The following is a 23,746-nucleotide window of genomic DNA, read 5'->3' on the forward strand; positions in this document are numbered from 1 at the left end:
TTTTCTGGATTTTCGGCAGTGTATCAAATACTTGTTCTCCCCACTGTACATATGAGATGAGGAAAGCAGTATGTAAACATTATTAAAGTGACTAGTGTTCCATTATTAAAGTGGCCAGTGATTTCAAGTCTATAGGGCAGCAGCCTCTAAGGTGCAGGGTTACATAACCGGGTGGTAGCCGGCTAGTGATGGCTATTTAACAGTCTGATGGCCTTCAGATAGAAGCTGTTTTTCAGTCTCTCTGTCCCAGCTTTGATGCACCTGTACTGACCTCGCCTTCAAATCAAATTATATTTGTGACATGCTCCGAATACAACAGGTGTAGACCTTAGTGAAATGCAGTTTTAGGTAAGAACACCTAAAAAAAATAAAAGTAACAAATAATTAAAGAGCAGCAGTAAAATAACAGTAGCAAGGCTATATACAGGGGGTGCCGGTACCGAGTCAATGTGCGGGGGCACCGGTTAGTTGAGGTAACTGAGGACATGTGGGTAGAAGCTTGGTCCCAGTGATGTACTGGGCCTTACGCACTACCCTCTGTAGTGCCTTGCGGTCGGAGGCCGAGCAGTTGCCATACCAAGCAGTGATGCAACCAGTCAGGATGCTCTCGATGGTGCAGCTGTAGAACCTTTTGAGGATCTGAGGACCCATGCCAAATCTTTTCAGTCTCCTTAGGGGGAATAGGTTTTGTCGTGCCCTCTTCACGACTGTCTTGGTGTGCTTGGACCATGTTAGTTTGTTGGTGATGTGGACACCCAGGAACTTGAAGCTCTCAACCTGCTCCACAACAGCCCCATCGATGAGAATGGGGGCGTGCTCGGTCCTCTTCTTTTTCCTGTAGACCACAATCATCTCCTTTGTCTTGATCATGTTGAGGGAGAGGTTGTTGTCCTGGACCACACGGCCAGGTGTAGACCTTAGTGAAATGCAGTTTTAGGTAAGAACACCTAAAAAAAATAAAAGTTTTTGCAACTGGATCGTTGTTGTCAGTGATCAGGCCTACCACTGTTGTGTTGTCTGCAAACTTAATGATGGTGTTGGAGTCGTGCATGGCCATGCAGTCATGAGTGAACAGGGAGTACAGAAGGGGACTGAGCACGCACCCCTGAGGGGCCCCCGTGTTGAGGATCAGTGTGGTGGATGTGCTGTTACCTACCCTTACCACCTGGGTGCGGCCCGTCAGGAAGTCCAGGATCCAGTTGCAGAGGGAGGTGTTTAGTCCCAGGGTCCTTAGCTTAGTGATGAGCTTTGAGGGCACTATGGTGTTGAATGCTGAGCTGTAGTTAATGAATAGTATTTTCACATAGGTGTTCCTTTTGTCCAGGTGTGAAAGGGCAGTCTGGAGCGCAATCGAGTGCATCATCTGTGGATCTGTTGGGGCGGTATGTAAATTGGAGTGGGTCTAGGGTTTCTGGGATAATGGTGTTGATGTGAGCCCTGACCAGCCTTTCAAAGCACTTCATGGCTACAGACGTGAGTGTTACGGGTCGGTAGTCATTTAGGCAGGTTACCTTAGTGTTCTTGGGCACAGGGCTATGGTGGTCTGCTTGAAACATGTTGCTATTACAGACTCAGTCAGGGACATGTTCAAAATGTCAGTGAAGACACTTGCCAGTTGGTCAGCGCATGCTCGGAGTACACATCCTGGTAATCCGTCTGGCCCTGCGGCCTTGTGACTGTTGACCTGTTTTAAAGGTCTTACTCACATCGGCTACGGAGAGCGTGATCACACAGTCGCCCGGAACAGCTGATGCTCTCATGCATGTTTCAGTGTTACTTGCCTCGACACGAGCACAGAAGTAATTTAGCTCGTCTGGTAGGCCCGTGTCACTGGGCAGCTCGCGGCTGTGCTTCCCTTTGTAGTCTGTAATAGTTTGCAAGCCCTGCCACATCCGACGAGCGTCAGAGCCGGTGTAGTAGGATTCAATCTTAGTCCTGTATTGACTCTTTGCCTGTTTGATGGTTCGTCGGAGGGCATAGCGGGATTTCTTATAAGCGTCCGGGTTAGAGTCCTGCTTCTTGAAAGTGGCAGCTCTGCCCTTTAGCTCAGTGCGGATGTTGCCTGTAATCCATGGCTTCTGGTTTGGGTATGTACGTACAGTCACTGTGAGGACGACGTCATCGAGGCACTTATTGATGAAGCCAGAGACTGATGTGGGGTACTCCTCAATGCCATCGGAAGAATCCCGGAGCAAATTCCAGTGTGTGCTAGCAAAACAGTCCTTTAGTTTAGCATCTTGTTCATCCACTGGACTTTGTGCACGCTGGAAACCACATCCTGAGGCCACATTTATTGTAGCTGGGGACTTTAACAAAGCAAATCTGAGGAAAACGCTACCGAAGTTCTATCAACACATTGCCTGTAGTACTCGCTCTTCAAAAACTATTGACCATTGTTACTCTCCCTTCCGGGATGGCTACAAGGCCCTTCCCCGCACTTCCTTCGATAAATCAGATCACGACTCCATTCTGCTACCCTTCCTTTAGACGACAACTCAAGCAGGAAGTACCCGTGCTAAGGTCTATTCAACCCTGGTCTGACCAATCGTAATCCATGGTTCAAGACCCTTTTGATCTCGTGGACTGGGATATGTTCCAGGTAGCCTCTGAGAATAACATTGACGTTTACACTGACACGGTGACTGAGTTCATCAGGAAGTGTATAGGTGTTGTTCCCACTGTGACTATTACCTTACCCAAACCAAAAACTGTGGCTAGATGGCAGCATTTGTGCAAACCTGAAAGCGCAAACCACCGCATTTAACCACAGAAAAGTGGTTGGCATCTGACCGCAAGGGTATCCCAAGGGTATCCCGTTCAGCCCAGTACATCACTGAGGCTGAGCATCCTGCCATCCAGGACATCTATACCAGGCGGTGTCAGAGAAAGGCCCTACACATTTTCAGACTCCAGCCACCCAAGTCATAGACTGTTCTCTCTGCTACGGCATGGCAAGCGGTACCGATGCACCAAGTCTGGAACCAACAGGACACTGAACAGCCACATGTTCTGTAAAAATCTATTTCCATGATCAAAATGTGATTTCTGTTATTCTGATGCCCTAATGGGTTTACGCACCCAATGCATATGGGGTCCAGTACATTTCTCAAATGGCCTGTAAAATAAAATTGTCCCGGTCACATTGTCGGGCGCAATTTTCCTGACTGAAACCCTGCTGCGTGTTATTCTGCTGGCCATTTTTTTTAATGGTGTGGTCTGGTTGCACGGTTAGGCCATGATGTAAGCATCTTGGCAGGGAGTCCAGTGTGCGTGTGAGAGGAGTGTGTAGGGTTTGACAGACTGCAGTAGTGTCTGATTGCAGCTCTAGAAGTGATGAAATGGCTGCTTTCTTCATGATGCAAGATGTCACCACAGCTTCTTAGTAAGTCAGATACACTATATCAGGGTTGGGCGGTATCCAGATCTTCATACAGTTTCTCTACCATTCCGGAGTATATGGTATTACCGAATGTGCACGCAAGGGGTGCTATTTCGGCAACAGGGATCTTGATCCAGGAGGGGTTTGAATGTCAAGAAGCTTGAGATAAACATCTAACAAGTTAGCAAACCAAATGCATAGCTGGATTCCTGAGCTGGATATCATTTATTTGACACATCTTAGATATCTTATAGTTATACTTAATTTATAGTTATAAGCAGTGGCGTAGCATGCAACCCGCCTCAAATGTATTCATTATTTTAAACGTTATTGTAAATTTCGAAATATCCCGTTGTATGGTATAAACGGTATATTGGCCTACACCACAGCTTCCTTGACGGGTGAAGGCAGTGCGTTTAGTGTGGTTGTTTCTCCACTATGAATAAATCAGCAAAGACAAGCTATCTTACATCATCTAGCAATGACTCTCTTCAGAGAATTGTTAGTAGTAGTGAAGCTGTAATCCGTCACGGTCCACCTACTGAAATGATTGGTCTGGGTTGAAATTGATCTACTAGCCTCATCTTTTTAGGGGGTAGATCAGCTTTAATATTGCAGATTGTAACTTCCATCAATGTAATTGTCTGCATCACTTCCAATCCCCCATATGTTTTTTTTATCTCGCAAATATATCTACATACATCTACATACATATAAATACATCTACATACATATATACATATCCTTTAAAAATATATATTTCCCTTTATTACTTTCCAACCCCGCCACCCCTTCCCTAATTGGAGTAAACTAGTGAACAACAATGCTTAGGCCTATATTTCCAGCTTATACATACTATATACATTTTATGGACACAGTCAATTTTACAATAATTCTATTTTGTTTGTTTTTACTCCTGAACTTCCTCTACCCTCAACCTCTCCGATCATTTTCATGATGTCAATCCGGTTTGCTTCTATATGCCATATCTTTCAAACTGTGCTCTTTCACAAAAGTTCTCAACCTATAACCTATATACTTATTATGGACACAGTATGTTTTACATTAGTTATTTTGTTGTTATTAGTTATTAGTCCCATCCTTCATCTCCGTTCAACACCTCCCATCTATCTCTTAACACCATCCATATTGGATTTCTATTTGCCATATATTTTTCAACTGTGAGGTTTCACAAAAGTTCTGAACCCTTCTATTCTCATAGTTTCTACAGATTGTAAATTGAAAATATATTTTTTTGTTAAAAGTATTATTATTATTATTATCTCCCTAGTGGCGCAGTGGTCTAAGGCACTGCATCACAGTGCTAGTGCTAGCTGTGCCACTAGAGATCCTGGTTCGAATCCAGGCTCTGTCGTAGCTGGCCGTGACCGGGAGACCCATGGGGCGGCGCACAATTGGCCCAGCGTCGTCCAGGGTAGGGGAGGGAATGGCCAGCAGGGATGTAGCTCAGTTGGTAGAGCATGGCGTTTGCAATGCCAGGGTTGTGGGTTCGATTCCCACGGGGGGCCAGTATGAAAAAATAAAAAATGTATGCACTCACTAACTGTAAGTCGCTCTGGATAAGAGCGTCTGCTAAATGACTAAAATGTACAAATGTAAATGTATTATTGATCGATTGTCTATGACTTTTCAGATCATCCAGTAATGCTATCTGCAGGGTTAGCTCCAGGTAAATATTGCAATCCTTTAGACATTCCTGAACCTGTGACCAAAAACAAGCTACAAATGGACAGTACCAAAACAAATGATCTAAGGATTCTGTCTCTTCGTAGCAAAATCTGCAGAGCTGGGAAGATTGTATCCATTTTACATTTTAGTCATTTAGCAGACGCTCTTATCCAGAGCGACTTACAGTTAGTGAGTGCATACATTTTCATACTGGCCCCCCGTGGGAAACGAACCCACAACCCTGGCGTTGCAAGCGCCATGCTCTACCAACTGAGCTACAGGGGACATATAAATAACATTCTATTGGTAGCAAGAATTTTGTACAATAATTTAATTTAAGCTTTGAATCCGGCGTCGTTTTGCCTGTCAGTTCATAAACACTATGCCATGGAATCGGTATGTCAAAAATCTCTTCCCCAACTATTTTGCAATCTATATGGGACGGCTGTCAATCCTTTGGTCCTTAAATGAAACTGGTATACTTGTTTATTTATCACAATTTTCTTTAACCAATTATGTTCTTTAACCAACTTTTTCCCTCTTCCACTTTCCTCTTCCATTTTTGCGGTAATGCTGCAATTATTTGGTTGTAATTTTGGGTAGAGCAGACATTTCCATATGTTTTTGCTAGCTGCATGTGTGACAACTCCACCAGTTCTACTTATGATATAATTTACAAAGATTATACATTTTTTAAAACATTTTTTCAAAAAAGTATGTTTTTTTTATCAGTGTATTTTGAGTTTAACCACAATATTTGTTGCATTATTTGTTCTGTCGTTTCTGGAGTATTAAATTGAAATTGCAACCAACTTTCTATGACTTGTTTTAGAAATAGTGATATTTGGGAGATTATTTCCTTTTCAAATAACTGAAAGTGAGAGGTTGTAATCTGAATAAAGGGAAAAAGGCCATTTTTGAACATTGGGTGAGACAATCTTACTAATTTGCTAGAGAACCAGTTCAGATTTAAGTATAACTTTTGTATGACTGAAGCTTTTAGTGATAGGTCTAATGCTTTAAAATTTAATAATTTCTGTCCTCCGAATTCATATTCATTATATAAATAGGCCCGTTTTAATTTTGTCTGGCTTGCCGTTCCAAATAAAATTGAATATTTTTTTCTCATATAATTTAAAGACCTGTTCGCTAGGCGTAGGCAAGACCATAAACAAATAGGTAAACTGGGATAATACTAAAAAGTTAATCAGGGTGATTTTTTTTCCCACAAATAGACCGGTATTTACCTTTCCATGGTAGCAAGATCTTATCTATTTTTGCTAAATTTCTATTAAAATGTATTGGAGTGAGATCATTTATTTCTTTTGGGATATGTATTCCGAGTATATCCACATCACCATCAGACCATTTTTATTGGTAAACTACATGGTAATGTAAAAATAGTATTTTTTTACTGATCCAATACGTAATATAGTACATTTGTCATAATTTGGTTGTAATCCAGAGGTTAGAAAATGTATCTAGATCCTCTATGAGGCTGTGGAGGGATTCAATATGTGGATTTAAAAGAAAACAACATGAATCATCAGCGTATAATGACACACTTTTGTTTTTAAGCCCTGGATTTCTAATCCCTTGATATTATTGTTGGATCTGATTTTTTAATAGCTAACATTTCGATGGCCCTAATAAATAGATATGCTGATAGTGGACAACCTTGTTTTACTCCTCTTGACATTTTAAAACCTTCTGAGAAATAGCCATTATTTACTATTTTACACCTAGGGTTACTATACATGATTTTAACCCATTTTATAACATTTACATTTTAGTCATTTAGCAGACGCTCTTATCCAGAGCGACTTACAGGAGCAATTAGGGTTAAGTGCCTTGCTCAAGGGCACATTTACGTCATTTAGCAGACGCTCTTATCCAGAGCGACTACAAATTGGTGCATTCACCCTATAGCCAGTGGGATAACCACTTTACAATTATACTTTTTTTTTTTTTTTTTGGGGGGGGGTTAGAAGGATTACTTTATCCTATCCCAGGTGTTCCTTAAAGAGGTGGTTTCAAATGTCTCCGGAAGGTGGTGAGTGACTCCGCTGTCCTGGCGTCGTGAGGGAGCTTGTTCCACCATTGGGGTGCCAGAGCAGCGAACAGTTTTGACTGGGCTGAGCGGGAACTATGCTTCCGCAGAGGAAGGGGAGCCAGCAGGCCAGAGGTGGATGAACGCAATGCCCTCGTTTGGGTGTAGGGACTGATCAGAGCCTGAAGGTACGGAGGTGCCGTTCCCCTCACTGCTCCATAGGCAAGCACCATGGTCTTGTAACGGATGCGAGCTTCAACTGGAAGCCAGTGGAGTGTGCGGAGGAGGGGGGTGACGTGAGAGAACTTGGGAAGGTTGAACACCAGACGGGCTGCGGCATTCTGGATGAGTTGTAGGGGTTTAATGGCACAGGCAGGGAGCCCAGCCAACAGCGAGTTGCAGTAATCCAGACGGGAGATGACAAGTGCCTGGATTAGGACCTGTGCCGCTTCCTGTGTAAGGCAGGGTCGTACTCTCCGAATGTTGTAGAGCATGAACCTGCAGGATCGGGTCACCGCCTTGATGTTAGCGGAGAACGACAGGGTGTTGTCCAGGGTCACGCCAAGGCTCTTCGCACTCTGGGAGGAGGACACAACGGAGTTGTCAACCGTGATGGCGAGATCATGGAACGGGCAGTCCTTCCCCGGGAGGAAGAGCAGCTCCGTCTTGCCAGGGTTCAGCTTGAGGTGGTGATCCGTCATCCATACTGATATGTCGGCCAGACATGCAGAGATGTGATTCGCCACCTGGTTATCAGAAGGGGGAAAGGAGAAGATTAGTTGTGTATCGTCAGCGTAGCAATGATAGGAGAGGCCATGTGAGGATATGACAGAGCCAAGTGACTTGGTGTATAGGGAGAAAAGGAGAGGGCCTAGAACTGAGCCCTGGGGGACACCAGTGGTGAGAGCACGTGGTGCGGAGACAGCTTCTCGCCACGCCACTTGGTAGGAGCGACCGGTCAGGTAGGACGCAATCCAGGAGTGAGCCGCGCCGGAGATGCCCAGCTCGGAGAGGGTGGAGAGGAGGATCTGATGGTTCACTGTATCAAAGGCAGCAGACAGGTCTAGAAGGACAAGAGCAGAGGAGAGAGAGTTAGCTTTAGCAGTGCGGAGAGCCTCCGTGACACAGAGAAGAGCAGTCTCAGTTGAATGACCAGTCCTGAAACCTGACTGGTTTGGATCAAGAAGGTCATTCTGAGAGAGATAGCAAGAGAGTTGGCTAAAGACGGCACGCTCAATAGTTTTGGAAAGAAAAGAAAGAAGGGATACTGGTCTGTAGTTGTTGACATCAGTGGGATCGAGTGTTGGTTTTTTGAGAAGGGGTGCAACTCTCGCTCTCTTGAAGATGGAAGGGACATGGCCAGCGGTCAAGGATGAGTTGATCAGCGAGGTGAGGTAGGGGAGAAGGTCACCGGAGATGGTCTGGAGAAGAGAGGAGGGGATGGGGTCAAGCGGGCAGGTTGTTGGGCGGCCTGCAGTCACTAGTCGCAAGATTTTATCTGGAGAGAGAGGGGAGAAAGAAGTCAAAGCATAGGGTAGGGCAGTGTGAGCAGGACCAGCAGTGTCATTTGACTTAACAAACGAGGATCGGATGTCGTCAACCTTCTTTTCAAAGTGGTTGACAAAGTCATCCACAGAGAGGGAGGAGGGGGGGGGGGGGGGATTCAGCAGTGAGGAGAATGTGGCAAAGAGCTTCCTAGGGTTAGAGGCAGATGCTTGGAATTTAGAGTGGTAGAAAGTGGCCTTAGCAGCAGAAACAGATGAAGAAAATGTAGAGAGGAGGGAGTGAAAAGATGCCAGGTCGGCAGGGAGTTTAGTTTTCTTCCATTTCCGCTCAGCTGCCCGGAGCTCTGTTCTGTGAGCTCGCAATGAGTCATCAAGCCACGGAGCTGGAGGGGAGGACCGAGCCGGCCGGGAGGATAGGGGACACAGAGAGTCAAAGGATGCAGAAAGGGAGGAGAGGAGGGTTGAGGAGGCAGAATCAGGAGATTGGAGGGAGAAGGATTGAGCAGAGGGAAGAGATGATAGGATGGAAGAGGAGAGAGTAGTGGGAGAGAGAGAGCGAAGGTTGCGGCGGCGCGTTACCATCTGTGTAGGGGCAGAGTGAGTAGTGTTGGAGGAGAGCGAGAGAGAAAAGGATACAAAGTAGTGGTCGGAGACATGGAGGGGAGTTGCAGTGAGATTAGTAGAAGAGCAACATCTAGTAAAGATGAAGTCAAGCGTATTGCCTGCCTTGTGAGTGGGGGGGGGATGGTGAGAGGGTGAGGTCAAAAGAGGAGAGGAGTGGAAAGAAGGAGGCAGAGAGAAATGAGTCAAATGTAGACGTAGGGAGGTTGAAATCCCCCAAAACTGTGAAGGGTGAGCCATCCTCAGGAAAGGAACTTATCAAGGCGTCAAGCTCATTGATGAACTCTCCAAGGGAACCTGGAGGGCGATAGATGACAAGGATATTAAGCTTAAATGGGCTAGTGACTGTGACAGCGTGGAATTCAAATGAGGAGATAGACAGATGGGTTAGGGGAAAAATTGAGAATGACCACTTGGGAGAGATGAGGATTCCTGTGCCACCACCCCTCTGACCAGATGCTCTCGGGGTATGCGAGAACACATGGTCAGACGAGGAGAGAGCAGTAGGAGTTGCAGTGTTTTCAGTGGTAATCCATGTTTCCGTCAGCGCCAGGAAGTCGAGGGACTGGAGGGTAGCATAGGCTGGGATGAAGTCAGCCTTGTTGGTGGCAGAACGGCAGTCCAGAGGCTGCCTGAGACCTGGAACTCCAGGTGTGTGGTGCGTGCAGGGACCACCAGGTTAGAGAGGCAGCAGCCACGCGGTGTGAGGCGTTTGTGTAGCCTGTGCGGAGAGGAGAGAACAGGGATAGGCAGAGGCAATCTTTGACAGGCTGCAGCAGATGGCTACAATAATGCAGAGGAGATCGGAATGAAATGAACTAAACATCTGGGAAAGGAGAGAGCAGGCCTCCCTCACCAAAAAAAAAAAATTATATATATAACTCTCCCAACTTCCACCTCAGAAACTATAATTGTTTCACTGAACCACCCGAGTAAAACTCTCCCAACTTCCACTTTAGAAATTAGAATTGTTGTAAACTACAGCAGACTGTTATATATAAACTCCAGTCGTACGTTATCAAAAGCCTTTTCGAAGTCTGCTATGAATACCAGGTCTGGTTTCCCAGATTTTCCATAGTGTTCTATGATTTCCAGTACTTGCCTTATATTATCTCCAATGTATCTTCCATGTAAAAAGCCTGTCTGATTAGAATGATACCTTTTTTATTCTATACATTTTGCTAGGATTTTTGCATCACAACACTGAAGTGTAAGGAGCCTCCAATTTTTTAAATGGACTGGATCTTTATATTTCCCACTTGTATCCTGTTTCAGTAATAATGAAATCAGACCTTCTTCTTGAGTGTCAGATAATCTAGCATTCACATAGGAGTGGTTAAAACATGCTAATAACGGTCCTCTGAGTATATCAAAAAAGGTTTGGTATACCTCAACTGGTATGCCATCCGACCCTGGAGTTTTCGCGGACTTAATGTCGTTAATTGCATCCAGAAGTTCCTCCTCTGTAATTTCACATGAGTCTTTCTGTATGGCTGTTAATTCTACGTTATCAATAGAAAAAAAATCCCTACAATTAGCTTCATTTAGAGGAGATGGAGGCGACTGAAACGAAAACATGTCCTTAAAGTACTTTTGTTTCTCCTTCAAAATATCATTTGGTGAATCATGTGTGACTCCGTCATCTTTTTGGTAGCATTTCTATGTTGAAGATTAAAAAATAATTTGGTGAATTGTTCCCCATATTCCATCCAGTTTGCTTTATTTTTAATAATATATTACACTTGATCTTTCTTAAATAAGGTCCTCCATTTCTTTTTGTTTTTCCTCTAATTTATTCTGAGCCTCTATGTTACAGTTTTTATTGCTATCTATCTGTTCTGTTAGACCTTCTATTTCCTTTGTTAGTATTGACTCTCTTGACCTAAATTGCTTTGGTTTTCGAGATGAGTACTGAATTGCATGGCCTCTAAAAGCACATTTTAAAAGTGTCCCATACAGGAAGGGGATTTGCTGTACCTATGTTATGTTGGAAACATTCACTTAAATGTCTCTGTCGTAGTTAAAAACAAGTGACTGTTGATTCTTTTATATACAGTGCATTCGGGAAGTATTCAGACCCCTTGACTTTTTCTGCATTTTGTTACGTTACAACCTTATTCTAAAATGGATTAAATAAATATAAAATCCTCATTAATATAAGCACAATGCACCATAATGACAAAGTGAAAACAGGTTTTTAAACATTTTAGCAGATTTATTACAAATAAAAAACAGTTACCTTATTTACATAAGTATTCACCCTTTGCTATGATACTTGAAATTGAGCTCAGGTCCTGTTTCCATTGATCATCCTTGAGATGTTTCTACAACTTGGAGTCCACCTGATTGGATATGATTTGGAAAGGCACACACCTGTCTATATAAGGTCCCACAGTTGACAGTGCATGTCAGAGAAAGCAAGGCATGAGGTCGAAGGAATTGTCTGTAGAGCTCTGAGACAGGATTGTGTCGAGGCACAGATCTGGGGAAGGGTACCAAAAAATGTCTGCTGTATCGAAGGTCCCCAAGAACACAGTGGCCTACATCATTCGTAAATGGAAGAAGTTTGGAACCACCAAGACTCTTCCTAGAGCTGGCCGCCCGGCCAAACTGAGCAATCGGGGTAGAAGGGCCTTGGTCAGGGAGGTGACCAAGAACCCGATGGTCACTCTGACAGAGCTCCAGAGTTCCTCTGCGGAGATGGGAGAACCTTCCAGAAGGACAACCATCTCTGCAGCACTTCACCAAATCAGGCCTTTATGGTAGAGTGGCCAGACGGAAGCCACTCCTCAGTAAAAGGCACATGACAGCCCGCTTGGAGTTGACCAAAAGGCAGCTAAAGGACTCTCAGACCATGAGAAACAAGATTCTCTGGTCTGATGAAACCAAGTACAAAATGTGAAAAAAGTCAAGGGGTCTGAATACTTTCCGAATGCACTGTAGGAATGGGTCGTGACGACATGAGGGTGGATAATAACACTTGTTCTGTGGGTGTGTTGCAGTCACCCATGGCTGCATAGTGTCTACAATCAAGCTGTTTCTACCGGATGGCATGGAAGCTCGACGACGATCAGAGTAAGTACTTAGTTACATTGTACCTGAGTTCATGAATGGAAATAATACTGAGGCATTACAAACAACCAGGTAAACAAAGACTGTATAATGCAGGGTGTCCACCCACTCTGCCCAGGTATAAAATAAATTTTACCAAGACAAATATGATTTGTTCTGATTAGTTCAGTGGGGTCTTTCTCTAACATGTAATTAACAATATATCCAAAAAGTCAGATTTTGTAACCTGATATATCCAATAATAAGCATCAAGCTCAGACAGAGCGGTGGCACAGCAACTTTTCAGGATTTACATGTTTTGGTCGTCTGCAAAGTTCTTTCCGCAGTTCGCAAAAAGCCAAATTAACATGAAACGAGCTGAATTACATGTAAAAAACAGCCAAATTAACATGACACAAACTGGATTACATGTAAAAAACTGCTGAATTACATGGGGAAAAAACAGCCAAATGTGACGACCGGCTCGATTCGATCTTATGTAGTAAAATTTGACATTGTGTTTTTTTACATTGGATAAAAGTAGAGACTCAGAACTAGAAAATGGTATATCATACACTGCAGTTGAGGAACAATGGGAAATTTAATTATGCTTTGAAAGTTGATAAACCTACTGAAGAGCTCTTCTTTGTTTACAACCATTCAGCATCGTTCACACCCTCTTAAGCTTTAGCCCCACCCAGTTCTTTAAGGATTCACATGTGAGGCCATGTGCTAAACTACCAAAGATTTCAAGACTAAAGGCTGGTTTATACTACGGGTGTGTTCATAAATTCAATCTGGAGTGCCAGTGTGTGCTCAGTGCGCTCTTGGCGTTCGTAACTCAGAGCGTTGTTAAGATTGTCCGTTCGTAAATTCAGAGCGTTTCGCTCTCTGTCTGTTCAGAGCGCACACTGGACTCGCTGGCCGAGGAGTAGGGTCTTCCGAGCATTCTGACCTAACAGCAGTCAAGCACCCGAGCTAACGTTGGCTAGCTTGCTAGCTACTTCCAGACACAAATATGGGAACAGCTCACTCTGACCATTTTACTAGCCCTAGCAGAGCTGGTTAGGCAGTTTTTATGTTATCCAGAGCGTTGGTGACTGCAACTGTGCTGCTGGCAACAATTTAATTAAGCTTTTTTGCCAACGGTTACTGACAGCGGCCATATTCAACAGGTGTTAAGCGTTCGTAAATTCGTCAGTTATTCTGCGCTCTGGCACACTCAGACGAGAGTGCTCTGAAATCGGAGTAGATAGCCAGAGCGAATTTACCAGCTACGTCTATCGACAGTTTTCGCAGTGACATGAACATTCTATTGAAATGGTTATTTGCATAGTGGAGTCTTTTGTTTAGACATGTAGCTAGCTAGTTAAACAATGAACCATAATCCCAACTCATAATGTTACTATCCTGCATGAATCTGCGGGTAGCTAACTAACCAGGTTAAATGTTAACTAGCTAACATTAGGCTATAACTAGCAATGCAAATGGCTCTGAGATACGAATAATATTACTAGACAGATCATACACGTAATGTTAGCTAGTGAGCCAGCTAACGTTAGCTAGCTAGCTAACAGTACGCTTTAACTTTTAATTCAAAATTAGAAACGTGTAATATCTGAATGTAGCTAGCTAAACTATCTTACCCGTATACATGGATGGACGCTTCTCCCTCTCTGTCACGGATGCCATGGTTGCCCTTAGTTTGAAGATGTAATCCGGAGACAGATGTTTTATACAACAGCCTTCTGTGTTTTTCTTTTCGACTCCGTCTGTATATTTGCAATCAAACGCCAGAATTTTCTCCATCTCCTTAGCTATCATACTCTAATTCCACTGTGCATTCCACTGATTTCAAAACTCGGTCCTCCAGAAAGTGGAGAGCAACACCTTTTGTATTTCTACTACGTGATATCTTTCAAAAAAGGCTGCGTTAGAAAGGATTACCTACATATACTGACCAGCTCATGTTATAGACAGAAGCTGCTACATGGCAGACCAATCCAAACTCATCTCTCGGCATGTCCAGCCCATCCATTATCAATCAATCACGTTTATTTGTAAAGCCCTTTTTACATCGGCAGAAACCCAGCCTAAAACCCCAAACAGCAAGCAATGCAGATGTAGAAGCACGGTGGCTAGGAAAAACTCCCTTGAAAGGCAGAAACCTAGAGAGGAACCAGGCTCTGAGGGGTGGCCAGTCCCCTTCTGGCTGTGCCGGGTAGAGAGGAACCAGGCTCTGAGGGGTGGCCAGTCCCCTTATGGCTGTGCCGGGTGGAGATTATAACAGTACATGGCCATTAAGGCCAGATTTTTCTCCAAGATGTTGAAACGTTCATAGATGACCAGCAGTGTGAAATAATAATCACAGTGGTTGTAGAGGTTGCAACAGGTCAGTACATCAGGAGTAAATGTCACTTGGCTTTTCATAGCCGGGCATTTAGAGAGAGCGGTAGAGAGAGAGAGGGAGAGGTAGAGCGGGAGAGGCAGAGAGAGAGCAAGCTTTTTCTGAGAAGTCTACATCTGTAGGACAGTGGACTGGAGAAGGTTGTGTGTTTGTGTTGTTGTGTGTTTGTTGTTGTGTGTTTTTGTGTGTTGTGTGGTTTTTATTGGACACATTAATTGCTCACAGAATGCTTCCCTTGGCAGACCAGACCACTCGCTCACCCTCTCTCTCCTGCTTTCCTTCACTCGCTGTCTCTTCTCTCTCTCTGTGTCCCTTGGCTCCATCACAGGAGAGGTCTGATTGCCCACTGTAACCACATGGAAACAGGCCAGCCACTCAGACCGTGCTTCAGGCATCCTACAGCAGCAGGTTGTAGTCAGTCAGCCAGCAGGTTATACAGACTAGAGAGAAATAATACCCATGCAGGACAGGAATCTATAGAAAGACCTTCTCTATGACATGAGCCAGAGGAAAACCCTGTGTTGCCCTGGTATGACTGGCTGGCTGCAGTAAGAGGCCTGGCTGGCTGGCTGGTTGCCTGGCTGGCTGCAATACGAGTCCTGGCTGGCTGGCTGCTTGCCTGGCTGGCTGCAATACGAGTCCTGGCTGGCTGCAATACGAGTCCTGGCTGGTTGCAATACGAGGCCTGGCTGGCTGCAATAAGAGGCCTGGTTGGCTGGCTGGTTGCCTGGCTGGCTGCAATAAGAGGCCTGGCTGGCTGGCTGGTTGCAATAAGAGGCCTGGCTGGCTGGCAGGTTGCTGGCTGGCTGGTTGCCTGGCTGGCTGCAATAAGAGGCCTGGCTGGCTGGCTGGCTGGTTGCTGGCTGGTTGGCTGTGGCCCTGACTGACTGACTCTGGGTGACTGACGGGGTGGCTGTTGCCCTGACAGGCTGGCTGTAGCTCTGCTGACCCCTATCAATCTACCCCTCCCTCCGCTGACTCAGACACCACCATTGAAACCCTCAGGGAGCGCAGGGCCCTATAACATCTGTTGAAGAGAATGTGGCTGGAATCTCGGAATAAACAGACATTGAAACGGAATTAAACAATATACACAAATGTATTGAACTTAGTAGGAAATCAACTAAATGTATTGAACTAATTAGAAAATGCATTAATTTGCCTAAGATTACCACGTTATGGTGGTGGTAAAACCCATTAACTATCTCTTTCTGCATTAGCCACCCATCTGTTATTGGTGGACAGTTACAGCATATTAGTATTGTCTGTGTGGTCAGTTCTGTGGCAGAATTTGTCAGTTCAACTGTTTTGGAGGACTTTTTAAGCAAGTGAAATGGGCACCACAAATATTTGACTACTCACCGGATTTCCTTCAGAATCTCAGGAAACGTACTTTACCTCTGGTTCATCACATCAAAGAGAAGCTTCTGAAAAACCATGTTCTGTGAACTAGAAGCCATCCAAGAGGAATCCAGGCTGGCCTAGGTAAACAAAGAAAGATCCACACTGTTGTTGCTATCAGGCCTGCCAAAACTGTCAGTCATGTAGAAGTGCCAAGGGACAGTCTTTCACTGCAATAAAGAAAGCAGAAGATGCAAAAGCTTCCCACTGTCTGACAAATATCCTAACCTGCAATTCCAGATCCCTGCTAATAAAAGTTTGAACTTCTACTCAGATCATCAGAAATGGGTTGTGTAACAGAAACATGGGCACATGAAAACATTGCAGATGATTCCCCAGAGGGTATTCAGACGTGACCCAAATCCTTGTCTAAATATGAAAGGAGGGGTGGCCATGTATGTAGATGAGTCTCCAGGTTAGGAGACGGGCTGACATTGAAAGATGAATTTGAGTGTCTGTGGATCCAGTTGCATCCAGAGCGGCTTCCCAGATCTCAACAATTGTTGTTGGGACACTTTACCATCCTCTATGGGCTAATGAGAACAAACTGCAGCAGGACGCTATCGACTGTCTCATTAACACATTTGACTCTGAAGTTTAAGTCACCTGAAGCAGGTATTGTCTGATGTGGGGATTTCAATCATGTACCTACCAAGGCCATCAAGTCTCACCCAGGTCTAAAACAGATTGTCAAAAACAAGACCTGTGGAGACTCCATGATGGATCTGATCAGAATAGACCTCAACACCTACTACATGGAGACTCCATGATGGATCTGATCAGAACAGACCTCAACCCGTAGTATGTGGAGACTCCATGATGGATCAGAACAGACCTCAACACCTACTACATGGCGACTCCACCTACTACATGACGACTATGTGATCACGCTCTCCGTAGCCGATGTGAGTAAGACTTTTAAGCAGGTCAACATTCACAAGGCCGCAGGGCCAGACGGATTACCAGGACGTGTAATCCGAGCATGTGCTGACCAACTGGCAAGTGTCTTCACTGACATTTTCAACATGTCCCTGACTGAGTCTGTAATACCAACATGTTTCAAGCAGACCACCATAGTCCCCGTGCCCAAGAACTCTAAGATAACCTGCCTTAATGACTACCGACCCGTAGCACTGACGTCTGTAGCCATGAAGTGCTTTGAAAGACTGGTCATGGCTCACATCAACAGCATAATCCCAGAAACCCTAGACCCACTCCAATTTGCATACCGCCCCAACAGATCCACAGATGATGCAATCTCTATCGCACTCCACACTGCCCTTTCCCACCTGGACAAAAGGAACACCTACGTGAGAATGCTATTCATTGACTACAGCTCAGCATTCAACACCATAGTGCCCTCTAAGCTCATCACTAAGCTAAGGATCCTGGGACTAAACACCTCCCTCTGCAACTGGATCCTGGACTTCCTGACGGGCCGCCCCCAGGTGGTAAGGGTAGGTAACAACACATCTGCCACACTGATCCTCAACACGGGGGCCCCTCAGGGGTGCGTGCTCAGTCCCCTCCTGTACTCTCTGTTCACCCATGACTGCATGGCCAGGCACGACTCCAACACCATCATTAAGTTTGCCGACGACACAACAGTGGTAGGCCTGATCACCGACAACGATGAGACAGCCTATAGGGAGGAGGTCAGAGATCTGGCCGTGTGGTGCCAGGACAACAACCTCTCCCTCAACGTGACCAAGACAAAGGAGATGATTGTGGACTACAGGAAAAAAAAGAGGACTGAGCACGCCCCCATTCTCATCGACGGGGCTGTAGTGGAACAGGTTGAGAGCTTCAAGTTCCTTGGTGTCCACATCACCAACGAACTATCATGGTCCAAACACACCAAGACAGTCGTGAAGAGGGCACGACAAAGCCTATTCCCCCTCAGGAGACTAAAAAGATTTGGCATGGGTCCTCAGATCCTCAAAAAATTCTACAGCTGCACCATCGAGAGCATCCTGACTGGTTGCATCACCGCCTGGTATGGCAACTGCTTGGCCTCTGACCGCAAGGCACTACAGAGGGTAGTGCGTACGGCCCAGTACATCACTGGGGCAAAGCTCCCTGCCATCCAGGACCTCTATACCAGGCGGTGTCAGAGGAAGGCCCTCAAAATTGTCAAAGACTCCAGCCACCCTAGTCATAGACTGTTCTCTCTGCTACCGCACGGCAAGCGGTACCGGAGTGCCAAGTCTAGGTCCAAAAGACTTCTCAACAGCTTCTACCCCCAAGCCATAAGACTCCTGAACAGCTAATCATGGCTACCCGGACTATTTGCACTGCCCCCCCACCCCATCCTTTTTACGCTGCTGCTACTCTGTTAAGTAAGTATTTATGCATAGTCACTTTAACTCTACCCACATGTACATATTACCTCAACTACCTCAACTAGCCGGTGCCCCCGCACATTGACTCTGCAACAGTACCCCCCTGTATATATAGCCTCCCTACTGTCACTTTATTTTACTGTATATATAGCCTCCCTACTGTCACTTTATTTTACTTCTGCTCTTTTTTTTCTCAACACTTTTTTTGTTGTTGTTTTATTCTTACTTTTTTTGTTTAAAATAAATGCACTGTTGGTTAAGGGCTGTAAGTAAGCATTTCACTGTAATGTCTGCACCTGTTGTATTCGGCGCATGTGACCAATAAAATTTGATTTGATTTGATGGATCTGATCAGAACAGACCTCAACACCTACTACATGGAGACTCCACGATGGATCTGATCAGTACAGACCTCAACCCGTAGTATGTGGAGACTCCATGATGGATCTGATCAGAACAGACCTCAACACCTACTACATGGCGACTCCATGATGGATCTGATCAGAACAGACCTCAACCCGTAGTACATGGAGACTCCATGATGGATCTGATCAGAACAGACCTCAACCCGTAGTACATGGAGACTCCATGATGGATCTGATCAGAACAGACCTCAACCCGTAGTACATGGAGACTCCATGATGGATCTGATCAGAACAGACCTCAACCCCTACTACATGGAGACTCCATGATGGATCTGATCAGAACAGACCTCAACACCTACTACATGGAGACTCCATGATGGATCTGATCAGAACAGATCTCAACACCTACTACATTGCGACTCCATGATGGATCTGATCAGTACAGCTCCACTACTAGAGTTGGCCCTGCTGGGATCAGGTTACCACAAGTGTCTGCAGTTCCCACCAGGGTACCTAGCAAGGGGGAAGGACATGCAATACAGAGCAGTGCGACGTCTTGAGATAGGAGGTCCTAGCCTGGTCCTAGCCATCAGACTGGTGTCTAAGATGCAGAGAACATGGATCAAAGGTTGGAGAGCTCCAACACTAACATACAGATTTAAAAAAAACTGCCTGTGACAATCCATGGATGACGGAACAACTAAAAGCGGCCATTAAGAAAAGGCATAAATTATTTGACGGATGGGGGGAAAACTACTACGGTTCAAAGGCTCATCCGAGGGGCTAAGAAAGTACTACACAAATTAAATTCAAGTACTCAAAGAAGAATCCAAGAGTGGTGGGACTTCGTCAACAAATAGTTTGGTCTATCAAAATCATCTGGAGAAAGATGCAGATTGATGGTGTGGAAACGGACAATGTTGCTGATGTCCTGAACAACTTATTTGCTTAAGCATGGACAGGATACAGTTGAAGTCGGAAGTTTACATACACTTAGGTTGGAGTCATTAACTTGTTTTTTCAAACACTCCACAAATTTCTTGTTAAACATAGTTTTGGCAAGTCGGTTAGGACATCTACTTTGTGCATGACATAAGTAATTTTTCCAACAATTGTGTACAGACAGATGATTTTCACTTATAATTCACTGTATCACAATTCCAGTGGGTCAGAAGTTTACATACACTAAGTTGACTGTGCCTTTAAACAGCTTGGAAGATTCCAGAAAATGTCATGGCTTTAGAAGCTTCTGATAGGCTAATTAACATCATTTGAGTTAATTGGAGGTGTACCTGTGGATGTATTTCAAGGCATACCTTCAAACCCAGTGCCTCTTTGCTTGACATTATGGGAAAATCAAAGAAATCAGCCAAGACCTCAGACAAAAGATTGTAGACCTCCACAAAGTGCAAATCAATCCCAGAACAACAGCAAATGACCTTGTGAAGATGCTGGAGGAAACGGGTACAAAAGTATCTATATCCACAGGTAAATGAGTCCTATATCGACATAATCTGAAAGGCAGATCAGCAAGGAAGAAGCCACTGCTCCAAAACCGCCATAAAGCCAGACTACAGTTTGCAACTGCACATGGGGACAAAGATCGTACTTTTTGGAGAAATGTCCTCTGGTCTGATGAAACAAAAATAGAACTGTTTGGCCATAATGACCATCGTTATGTTTGGAGGAAAAAGGGGAAGGCTTGCAAGCCGAAGAACACCATTCACAACCGTGAAGCACGGGGTGGCAGCGTCATGCTGTGGGGGTGCTTTGCTGCAGGAGGGACTGGTACACTTCACAAAATAGATGGCATCATGAGGAAGGAAAATTATGTGGATATATTGAAGCAACATCTCAAGACATCAGTCAGGAAGTTAAAGCTTGGTCGCAAATGGGTCTTCCAAATGGACAATGACCCCAAGCATACTTCTAAAGTTGTGGCAAAATGGCTTAAGGACAACAAAGTCAAGGTATTGGATTGGCCATCACAAAGCCCTGACCTCAATCCTATAGAAAATGTGTGGGCAGAACTGAAAAGGCGTGTGCGAGCAAGGAGGCCTACAAACCTGACTCCGTTACACAAGCTCTGTCAGGAGGAATGGGCCAAAATTCACCCAACTTATTGTGGGAAGCTTGTGGAAGGCTACCCAAAACATTTGACCCAAGTTAAACAATTTAAAGGCAATGCTACCAAATACTAATTGAGTGTATGTAAACTTCTGACCCACTGGGAATGTGATGAAAGAAATAAAAGCTGAAATAAATCATTCTCTCTACTATTATTCTGACATTTCACATTCTTAAAATAAAGTGGTGATCCTAACTGACCTAAGACGGAATTTTTACTAGGATTAAATGTCAGGAATTGTGAAAATCCTTAAGTCTTTATCCTGTTCCTAGGCCTGTTGATGAGGAAGGATAACTATGCCACATTTGGAGAAATGAAACAAGCTCTTTTTCAAGACCCTGTCCAAGTAAAAACGTGGTCCAGATGGTATCCCCTGGTTACTGAAGGAATATGCTGAGCTCAACCGCTAACATCTGCCCCATTCCTAAGGTCCTCAGTACCGGAGGGAAAAGTGATTGATTGGAGACCAATCTTTCGGACTGTCTGTGCAAAGTCCGTGAAAGGCTCATTTGTGAAGAAGCTCATGCCAGTTGCTCTTGAGGAATGCAGAAACCAGTATGCATACTAAACACAGCACAACACATGAGCTGTTCAGAGTCACACCCACCTGGCTTACCGAGACCGACTCAACCCACCATGGTCCGGGTTCTGCTGGCGACCCAAGCTAAACTCCTCCAGCATCTGTCCGGTCTGTGTTCAAGGCTACTCCCCTGGCTTCACAGCTACCCAACGGGGAGGGTTGTGGTACATGGACACGTACAGCTCATGGACAGAGGTAACATCTGGGGTCCCCCAGGGTGGGGTCGTCTCGCCTTACCTCTTCCTGCTTCACATGTCCACTTTAAGTCACGTTTGAGGACACACTGGACACTGGCTACGACGACGACATTGGTCTGTCCCGTGCTTTAAGGCTAGCAAACATTTGAAAATGACCTCAATGGAAGAGGTAAAGGAACTGGAGGAATGGGCAGCAGAGAACAACATGCTTCTCAATGGAAAGGCTGTCCAACTAAGAATCTGCTTCTCCAAAAATCCTCCCCTAACCACTAATACCGGGTGGACTGGCTGTTCCAGTTGGAACCAGCTCCACTAATTCCGGGTGGACTGGCTGTTCCAGTTGGAACCAGCTCCACTAATACCGGGCGGACTGGCTGTTCCAGTTGGAACCAGCTCCACTAATTCCGGGTGGACTGGCTGTTCCAGTTGGAACCAGCTCCACTAATTCCGGGTGGACTGGCTGTTCTAGTTGGAACCAGCTCCACTAAAACCGGGTGGACTGGCTGTTCCAGTTGGAACCAGCTCCACTAATACCGGGTGGACTGGCTGTTCCAGTTGGAACCAGCACCACTATAACTTGTGCAATACGTTAGGAGATAAATCAGATTGCGTTCTTTATTTCACCGGTCACATTATTTTACATTATGAAGCTTACCGTAGTTCCCCAGAACTGTTGAGCCAGTCACGTGCTCGTTGTAAAGCGCACAACAGGAGAAAGCGAGCTGGTGAGTCCATAGTGTCCTATATCTATCAGTGAGTCCATAGTGGTCTATATCTATCAGTGAGTCCATAGTGTTCTATATCTATCAGTGAGTCCATAGTGTTCTATATCTATCAGTGAGTCCATAGTGTTCTATATCTATCAGTGAGTCCATAGTGTTATATATCTATCAGTGAGTCCATAGTGTTCTATATCTATCAGTGAGTCCATAGTGTTCTATATCTATCAGTGAGTCCATAGTGTTCTACAGTTGGGAGAACAAGTATTTGATACACTGCCGATTTTGCAGGTTTTCCTACTTACAAAGCATGTAGAGGTCTGTAATTTTTATCAAAGGTACACTTCAACTGTGAGAGACGGAATCTAAAACAAAAATCCAGAAAATCACATTTGTATGATTTTTAAGTAATTAATTTGCATTTTATTGCATGACATAAGTATTTGATCACCTACCAACCAGTAAGAATTCCGGCTCTCACAGACCTGTTCGTTTTTCTTTAAGAAGCCCTCCTGTTCTCCACTTATTACCTGTATTAACAGCACCTGTTTGAACTCATTACCTGTATAAAAGACACCTGTCCACACACTCAATCAAACAGACTCCAACCTCTCCACAATGGCCAAGACCAGAGAGCTGTGTAAGGACATCAGGGATAAAATTGTAGACCTGCACAAGGCTGGGATGGGCTACAGGACAATAGGCAAGCAGCTTGGTGAGAAGGCAACAACCGTTGGTGCAATTATTAGAAAATGGAAGAAGTTCAAGATGACGGTCAATCACCCTCGGTCTGGAGCTCCATGCAAGATCTCACCTCGTGGGGCATCAATGATCATGAGGAAGGTGAGGGATCAGCCCAGAACTACACGGCAGGACCTGGTCAATGACCTGAAGAGAGCTGGGACCACAGTCTCAAAGAAAACCATTAGTAACACACTACGCCGTCATGGATTAAAATCCTGCAGCGCACGCAAGGTCCCCCTGCTCAAGCCAGCGCATGTCCAGGCCCGTCTGAAGTTTGCCAATGACCATCTGGATGATCCAGAGGAGGAATGGGAGAAGGTCATGTGGTCTGATGAGACAAAAATAGAGCTTTTTGGTCTAAACTCCACTCGCCGTGTTTGGAGGAAGAAGAAGGATGAGTACAACCCCAAGAACACCATCCCAACCGTGAAGCATGGAGTTGGAAACATAATTCTTTGGGTATGCTTTTCTGCAAAGGGGACAGGACGACTGCACCGTATTGAGGGGAGGATGGATGGGGCCTTGTATCGAGATATTGGCCAACAACCTCCTTCCCTCAGTAAGAGCA

The 23,746-nt window shown here is 45.0% G+C and overlaps 1 protein-coding gene across 1 annotated transcript in view; it reads left to right on the forward strand.

Annotated features, from left to right (window-relative positions):
• Positions 1-23,746, forward strand: part of LOC311138545 (sarcolemmal membrane-associated protein-like) — a 189,627-nt gene that overhangs the window by 19,084 nt on the left and 146,797 nt on the right. The window contains exon 3 of the mRNA XM_084173284.1: positions 12,247-12,319. Coding sequence (XP_084029410.1) covers positions 12,247-12,319 — 73 coding nt within the window. The remainder of the gene's footprint in view (positions 1-12,246; positions 12,320-23,746) is intronic.

Source organism: Coregonus lavaretus (genome assembly GCF_964263955.1).
Source record: "Coregonus lavaretus genome assembly, chromosome: 12".
NCBI classification, from domain to species: Eukaryota; Metazoa; Chordata; class Actinopteri; order Salmoniformes; family Salmonidae; genus Coregonus; species Coregonus lavaretus.